Source organism: Dermacentor silvarum, chromosome 3 (assembly GCF_013339745.2).
Source record: "Dermacentor silvarum isolate Dsil-2018 chromosome 3, BIME_Dsil_1.4, whole genome shotgun sequence".
Taxonomy (NCBI): Eukaryota; Metazoa; Arthropoda; class Arachnida; order Ixodida; family Ixodidae; genus Dermacentor; species Dermacentor silvarum.
Window position 1 is genome coordinate 187,771,083 of NC_051156.1, and position 8,985 is coordinate 187,780,067.

Below are 8,985 nucleotides of genomic sequence, written 5' to 3' on the forward strand. Positions count from 1 at the left end.
TGACACTTGGCAATTCATTTGCTTAGTTCCCTTAATGATGCCGCAAACCCACTCATTCTCAGTGCGCGCTGCACGCCGCTGTGCTCTCTGCCTCCGCTGCTCACGCTCTCCATAACAGGCCTTTGCTGAGTGCTTCTCCTTTTCTACAGACTGCTCGGACAATATTATTTTTTTTTTTTTTACAAATACAGTGCGCCGCGTGCTGTTGAAATTTGATATTAAACAGCCAGCTTGAGAAGCAGCTCTTACGCGGCCATAGGGGGCTGCATAGCAGGCGACAAGAAAAGAATGAACCTGCACGTCAGCTAATTGCAAAAACGAGCTGTGCATTTCTCGGTTGTCTGATGTGTAGCAAACTTCATCAACTGCTTTTAATGGATAACGACTTGCCTCGAGCCGTTGTCACGCTACGCAGTTGTCATGGTATGCTGCATCATTTCAGTCATGGTTTGAGTCTTCAGCTGGTACGTGTTAGTTTTTCTGTGTTTTGTTGAACTTGAAGGTGATTTCTCATTGTGTATGTAATGGTTCCAGGTTGTAAAGCTCGTTCGATGGTGGATTAGCGAAGTCTTGAACTGATTCCTTCTCTGATGAAGGTGCGGGCAGGGCAAAGAAAATGAAATATTTCTTCTTTGTGGCACCTAGGATCCAAAGGCTTGTCAGTGAGTGGAGCATAAATGTTTCTAAGAGCTGCTCCTATGTTCCTACCAACATAGCTGCTAATGAGAATCTAGATGAAGGTTTAGTTTCCCAGTCATAACACTGTGTAGTCCCATTTCCTTACTCTTTTAACTGCTGTTCCCTGTGATGTAACCATGCATACTTTTTTTTTTTTTCAAATAATCATTCTGCCATGATATACATGCACAATATCTAGCAAAAGCCTAGGTATCCTTAATGGTTTGCTACTAATAGCGCGAACAGGCTGTGGGGTGGAGATAGTGAGAGCTTTGTGTGAATAGCCTGCATGGATTGAACATTGACCAACTTACACCTTAAGTGCATTCAAATTTATTTACAATTTGTCAAGCAAGTACATTTATCCAGGATGATCATGGCAAGTGAACGTCAACATGTGAGTGTCTGCAGCGTGAGCTGAAGCAGATGAAAAATATTTATGTACACTGATGTGCAACAAGCATCTGTAGCGGGAGCTGAAGCATCTAAGATCCCAGATGGGGCAGACGCGGCGACTGTGGTTTGCGACACAGCAGCAGAAAAAACGCACCAAATCTAGTAGATGGTGTGGAGAAACTGCGAGTGTCGCCATCAGTACATCAAGTTATCACTGTTATCCGATCATTTGGCTCTCCTGTTTATTATACTCTGTGGTGATAGGCACAGACGCCATATGTCTGATCAGGCACATGCTGACAGGCCTGATGTGGTCAATAAGCAAGATGATGATGCAGTCACACATTCTGACGACAGTGAACAATTCGTATTTCTCTAGGCACTTCATACTTGGTTTCACAACCAGCCACCCTGACAGATTTCTCATCTCCGGATAAGCAGTGACGATACGTGTTGCACTGTGCCATTTGCGTACAACTTCTTGACCCTTTGTCTTTCATCCTACATTTTCAAAAGTGGCGCCAGAAATGCTCGGCACATAAGGTTCTGAAAAGAGCAGTAATGTTTACATGGCCACCACTGAAGTGCCAGGCCACTGCGTTTGTGTGTGAGTAAATAAAGTATTAGAGCTTCAACTCACCACAACAATCTTAAAATTTTACAAGACATCAATGCAAATGTGCACATAGTGCCACCATAGCTACAAGTGTACCTGCAGAGTACAACAGAGTTGTCACGATTTTTCGTTTTCATTGCACTCCTTATGCTATAAATGAGAAAGCATATTTATTATTACGCTTACCTGTGCGACAGAGCCAGCTAACTAAACAGAAAAAGTGGCTCACTTGTCTGAGCCTCGACAGAAACCACCATGACTTGATTTAAGTGCATTATTTTCGCTGAAGCAGGCTCAATATGATGGTTCAACTGGTACAGGCTGCCATGCAAAGGTTGCGATGAGCTGAACACCAACGATCTTAAAGCTGCACTTCTCACATGCGTAAGAATGACCAAATGCGCCATGTGCACAACAGTGCATAAAGTGCCTTGAGGGGCAGAGACAGGCACCTCGGATGATCCATGAACATACCGTGTTACTCTGCACTTGAGGAAGAACGCGGAGAAAAATCTTCAGGCATCGTTCCCGGAACCAGGGCAGCCCGATGCCGAGAAGAATGAGGGCACATGTCTGGCGTCTAGTAATGCGACTGAGGCTTGTTCCGCTTGCGAAGAACTCTAGCCCCAGGAGCCTCTGGCCTACTGTAGCCCCACACTCATACAAAGTGAACTGAAAGTAGGCATAGAAGTGTTTATGAGCACCAAACTAAGTGTTAAAATTTTTTTTAACATGCGTAAACATGCTCAACACAAGAAACAAGGTGACAAATTGAGCTAGTTGGCTATAATTCATTTTTAAAGACAAAAAAAAAATTTTTTTAAAGCAGCGCCATGACTTAGATGTCCGAGGACTATACGGGGACGAAATTAGCAACAAATTTATCGGAGGCAGGAGGGAAAAGGTAGGCTGAGAAGGGCACTGTTACACAATAGCGCTGCACTTTGACTGGTGGCATCTCATATCTTGACGCAAAATTCTTTCACAAAAGCTATGAAGATGCGAGATTCACAAATTCCCCAATTCACTAGATAAGAAATTCGATTATGTACATTGATGTCATCAGTGCCATGACTTGTACACAGGCAAGTGTAAGAAAATGAACTGCGGCCTTCAACTTTGTCTGCTGAGGAGACAGCCTTAAAAGGGTAATATAAACAGGTCTACCCAGCCTAACTGTCACCTCAAGTGTCTGGAATTTTTGTCCTAGCTAACTGAATGGCATCAATAGCTGACTTTGTTTGACCAGGCAGACTGGTAGTTATTGATGCTAGAATAGTATAATAGAAGCAAATTTTAAATCTGAACTCACCTACTATTAAAAAAAAAAACAATAGTGAGCCTAGCTTTGTGTGTGTGTGCAAAGCCACTACAATGTTAAACATTGTGAAACCGGCTTCAAGTGAAAAAAGAATGCCTGAGTTAATGAATAATGTTGCAATGGGACTACCAGAAAAGTATATGTCCATGTATGAAAACGAATAGTTCCTTAATTAAAAAGTGACCTTATTAATTTCTTTTCAGCCTAGCAGCTCAACTGCTTAAGACAACAAGGTAACCACAGCAAGCCACACTAATACCCCTGTCACACGTCCACATTTAATAACTGCTATAACCAAGAAGCCCATTGAAAGTATGTGAGCCTCATTGACTCCTTTGTACGAGCTAACGAAAGAGAGCGACTGGGGTGTGTGGATTTTGATGATGTTTGTTTTTTGAATGATCATTAAATTGAACATGTTGTAGTATAAGTCTCATATTCAAGAGTGCTTCTCCACTCGATTCAGGAAAGTAGATGGCAGGGCTGCCCGTTTACTGAAGTCATTTCTCTCCATAGCACTTCCAAATTGAAAATTTTGTAACCAGCAGCTCAAAGCGTCTACTCAAATGCACTGAAATGAAGGTGCATTTCCCAAGCAATGCCTTGTCCTAGGAACCAACGAGAAGCATTATTGAAGCTCAAGGTATTCGTCAGTCGTGAGGTGGCACTGTGCACACATCAGCAGTGTTGAACAAGCTTTGTCAATGGGTCCCCTTTGCGAGTATTGACATAAGTCTCACATAACTGCACCTTTCTTCGAACTCAATAAATGAAGCAAGCTGATATGCAATGAATTATCATGGCACATTGAAATACAAATGGCTTAACCTTGGAATGAAGTGAATTCAATGCTCTATGGTGATGAAGTAGAGGTATGAGAATTCATGATGTTCTCTACTGTTCCTATACATCAAACGCAGTGAACTGGTGTTGTGGCTCAGCTCTGTTTGGGGCACAAAACATGATTATTTCAGCACAGATGGGCTGGTTTCTCGTGCTGAAATGATCAAGTTTTGTCAATGTCCGTCGCATTCACTCCTAAAGCCACGTGACGAAGACAGAATAAAGCACCAACAGAATGATTGCTAACTCGCCGCGGTGGCTCAGTGGCCAAGGAGTTGCATTGCGCTGCTGAGCACGAGATCGCGCGATCGAACCCCGGCCGCGGCGGCTGCATTTCGATGGAGACGAAATGCAAAATCGCCTGTGTGCTTTCGTTATAGTTCATGTTAAAGAACCGCAGGTGGTCAAAGTTAATCCGGAGCCCTCCACTACGGCGTGCCTCATAATTAGAACTAGTTTTGGCACTTAAATCCCCAGAATTCATTCATTCATTCAGCAGGATTGCCGCAGTGATGATAGCTAGAGCACTGCATGGGCTGACCCGAAAGCCCGGGCCGGGGAGGGCAGATTTTTCACGGGCTCGGGCCGGGCATGGCATGTGCTTTTTGACCCGGGCCGGGCTCGGGTATTTTGACGCGGGCCCAGGCCGGGCTTGGACTTTCTGGTGGTGTGCATGTAACGTGCAGCGAGTTATCCTCGCGCGTCTGGACTATGAAAAACCAGTTGCCCCGGTGCAGCTGGAAGCTAGCAGTGCTACTCCTGTGTGCTTCCCTTTTCTTCCATTGTATTTTGCGTTGTTTGAACAGAATCTAAACGTCCAGAAAGACCGAAGTCGCCTCAAACCAAAGGATGCCATTGCATTCCTTACCTAAATCAATGTAATCAATGCTTTCAGTGCAGTGCAAGCGCGTTCGCGACTTGCTAATTCTTCAAATGCGAATTGGTAACACGATGACTGGTAAGATAAGATAATTTGTGACGCGATTGAAATATGGCACTGCGTCCATTCATGATTGCACGCATGTTCTCAACCGGCTGCCTAGCAGCAGCGCATTACGCTGGACCATGGTGGAACGGGAAGCTTTCTTTTTTCATTTACTCCATCCATGCGCTATGCTCACGACCGGTCGTGGCTGCACTTCGGCTAGAATTAGGTTGAGTGGGACAAGCGGCTGGGACGGCGCATGCTTTGCAGTAAGGCGCCCGACGTGGAAAAATACTGTGGCAGCACTGCGATAGAAGTGGATTGGGCCGCATCAAGGTCGCGCTGGTACGAATAGGGTAATTCGTACTACTTCGCGCGCTGGTATTTGCGATCAGACCGCTCAAATGGCGTTCATAATTGCACATGGCATGTATTTATGCCTTAAGAATAAATTCCTTTCATTCTCTTCTTTATTTTATTTTTTTTTTAATGCCGCTCGGTGATCTTTTTTGGTCTCGGGCCGGGCTCGGGTCTAAGCTAAAGGGGTAGCGGGCCGGGCCGGGCGGGTAACGTAGATGATTTCGGGCCCAGGCCGGGCCCGGGTCTCGCCATAAACCTTTGGGTCGGGCTCGGGCGGGACAGCCCAACGTAAAAACGGGCCCAGGCCGTGCCCGGGCTGAAAAAATCAGCCCGTGCAGTGCTCTAATGATAGCTGCAGTGATGACAGCTGCTGATACAAACACTGCATGCATGCTTCAGCCAAATGAGTGTATTTGGTGTTAGGATTGGTCACTACTTCTCATGTGTGTACTTTATCACGTTGCACCGCATCCGTAGAAAGCGATGCACTCTGCCACTTGCACTGAAATGTCTCATGACAGCACTGCCTGCATCATCGTGCTGGTACGACGATTGCTGCTGACATACATCCCGACTACCTTCACAGATACTGTTGCATAGTGCAGAAACACTGAGCTGCGATTTGAAACATTGTTATGCACTTGGTACACGAATGGAAGGGGTAGCTGTTGCCACCATATCTTTGCTTAAAGGATGTGTACTCACCCCATAGAGAATTGCCTTCAGGATGGCCTTAATCTCAGGTTCGAAAGTCGGGTAGAAGTTTCCCTGAAGAGAAACATGCATTTGAGCATTGAAAAAGCAGTGACGAAAGACACAGCGACGATGAGTACAAACTTGTTACTTACGCCCACGTGCCTGAACACGTCACTGAGCTTGTTCCTGAATAGCGCAAACAATTCATCGTCGAGTTCAACAGCGTCAAGCTGAAAACAGACCACAATGTGAACGGGAATGCATGCCAGTAAGTCAGTAAGTAAAATCCACTGCGAGCACGCTGGAGCGGCGCTTTCCCAATGTGCACCAAACGATTCTTGGCGATCGTCTCAAATCTCACAAGGCTAATAAAATGCATTAGCAGGGTTACCTGTTGACTAACCGTACAGTTCAAAGTGTTCACAATTTTCATACGCAAATAAACGAGGAAAAACTTCTGCACTAAGAAACGCTGAAAGGTCGGACTGACTGAAACGATTTTCCGACCTCGGATATGGGGGGCTACGCAAAGAATCATGCGCGCCCGACAACCACTGCAGGGAAATAAACAACATACCTGATTGACTCTAGAGCCGACGACTGGTTTCTCCGTGCTCATTTGGTACTGACAAGAGCACGGCAAGGTATCGTAACCAAAACTTGCCAAGAAAACACACGAGTGAAAAGAAGATGAAGTGCGAACCTTCACACGTGTTAATGTTTCTGTAAATTGACTTACTTCCAACCGAATCTCTAAGAAGACACGTGCGACAAACCAGGAAAACAAGGAAAACATTCGCTAAATCTTGCAGAAACTAAAGCAGAGTGCCGCCATACTGGCGATGGCAATGCCGATTGGAGTGACTGAACTTCCCATTGACGTTGATAAATCCAATCCAATCCACTAACGACTTGGTTTTTGTTTCCGATTTGATGTTCGCATGGTTGTTCGTATGAGCTTGCCGTTGGTATATGAAACTCCTGTATTTGCGCGCGTGTGTCATTAATATGCTAATATTCTAACACGCGCCACCAAACTCGCCGTTAGAATGCACTGTTGTGCCTCATAATCAGAACTAGTTTTGGCTCGTAAAACCCCAGAAAGAAGAAGAAAATGCACTGCTGTTCCACTTACGTTTTTACCAAAATGCTGTTTTATACACTGAAGCGCAAAAGTAACTAGAACGCCCATGTATTTCGTCCCACACTGTGGGAAATAATATCTAGAAACTGGTGTCATCCTGGAAATTCACTTCAAATGCATGCGTCCTGCAAACTCACCGGCTACAATTCGTAAATTGCAATATGTGTCGTAAAGTAATTCACTAAGAAGTTCATTAGTGGATTTTTGACTATTAGTTGAATATGTGCTTCGATTTCTCGTGCTACTAACATCCGCCTCTTCGAATAACCAAGCTCAACGATAAGAATTATGCTACCTGCCACAGGTGATTTTTTAAAATTGCGTAAAGCTTAATTTTGAACACCCGGTACATATCTTACGCGCGACGAAGTTATAAGGCTGAGTTCCTTTTTTCGCGCTCTCTATGGATCTTGTTTTACCAGGACCACGTTCTAAAAATTGGTTACAGTCATGTTTTCGAGTGCAAGTAAGTTATCGTACTTTTACCAATTTAAAGCCCCTGAATGCAACCGCCCACTCCCCATTTCATCTATTGTCGGCGTGAAAGGTGACGAAGGACTTATATGTACATAAATGTTTTGCTTAACTGACTCAAACCTACACAGCCTCTCGTGATTGTAAGCATGAAAAATTTAAGAAAAAAGGAACTTTTTCAGGGAGGGGTGGGCACGCAGACACAAACACGCACACATAGATAGATAGATAGATAGATAGATAGATAGATAGATAGATAGATAGATAGATAGATAGATAGATAGATAGATAGATAGATAGATAGATAGATAGATAGATAGATAGATAGATAGATAGATAGATAGATAGATAGATAGATAGATAGCCATATTCGGAGGGTATAAGTATCGATCGAAACATATCCGTCGCAGTGCCGGTCTAGTCCTACACAGATCTTGCAGAGGTCTTTCACTGCACGAAGCAGTTCTTGGAAACGCCGTCGCGACTCCTCCCGCACGACGTGCTGTTGTTCGCCTATATGCAGCCCGAGCATTATCGAGGCCACACAACGGTGAAGTACGCGCGCTGTCTAAATTACTACTCGGCGTCAGTAAACGCGCCGAGAGAATCGCAGCGTTCCCGTCATATTCTCTCATGCTCAGTGACCCTCGTCCCCCTGGTTAACGCCACAATAGCAAAGCCACGACGCGAAGGACTTTCCTCCGTCTCGGGCGTGGAGTGCACGACCCGTTTAACGGGAGAAAATGACAGGCAGGTGCTGATCAGAAGTGGTCCGACCTCGACGGCGACGACCTTCCCGAGCCATGCTTCCACTCCGATCGCGTCTGTCAAACCTTCTTCGGTCCGTCACGCTTTGTAATAAGTACAAGGCTCGAAATACACAGCGTGCGTCAGTCATGTATACGCACCTCTGGACGCCGTGCTTGTATACAAACTCGCGAGTGAGCGAATGGTACACGCCGCTATAAAACGTGACAGAAGACCAAGGTTCGGGTCACGACGTCAATTGCGAAACGCTGTTCGTCAAAACTGCAGTTTCTTTGTTTCCGAGCATTCCTCTCTCTCTCTTCTTTGCAAGCAGGTTTCTGTGGTGTACAGGAACGGAACAAGCCACGAAAGCAGCACATATCGCAACGCCCGCGGTATTCGCGGCCGCAGAGTGACGTCATATAGAGATGTGGTGGCGCTGCCGTCGTTTTGCGAGTTTTCACGAGACACATGGTTCAAAGGTTCCCTGTACATAGCATAGCGATCAAGCTGTGATCCAATGTCTGATACAGTGTCTGTCTGCCTGTCTGCCTGTCTGCCTGTCTGCCTGTCTGCCTGCCTGCCTGCCTGCCTGCCTGCCTGCCTGCCTGCCTGCCTGCCTGCCTGCCTGCCTGCCTGCCTGGCCTGCGCCTGCCTCCTGCCTGCCTGCCTGCCTGCCTCCTGCCTGCCTGCCTGCCTGCTGCCTGCCTGCCTGCCTGCCTGCTGCCTGTGCCCTGCCTGCTGCCTGCCTGCCTGCCTGCCTGCCTGCCTGCCTGCCTGCCTGC

At 46.0% G+C, this 8,985-nt stretch overlaps 1 protein-coding gene across 3 annotated transcripts in view; it reads right to left on the bottom strand.

Annotated features, from left to right (window-relative positions):
- LOC119446270 (peroxisome biogenesis factor 2) overlaps positions 1-6,690 on the bottom strand; it is a 71,319-nt gene extending 64,629 nt beyond the window's left edge. For all 3 annotated transcript variants that reach the window (XM_049664042.1, XM_049664043.1, XM_049664041.1), the window contains exons 1-4: positions 6,413-6,690; positions 5,988-6,065; positions 5,845-5,907; positions 2,165-2,362 (exon numbers count right to left, since the gene is read on the bottom strand). In XM_049664042.1, the coding sequence (XP_049519999.1) occupies positions 2,165-2,362; positions 5,845-5,907; positions 5,988-6,065; positions 6,413-6,631 (558 nt within the window). In that variant the 5' untranslated portion in view covers positions 6,632-6,690. The remainder of the gene's footprint in view (positions 1-2,164; positions 2,363-5,844; positions 5,908-5,987; positions 6,066-6,412) is intronic.
- Between the last annotated feature and the right edge of the window lie 2,295 nt (positions 6,691-8,985).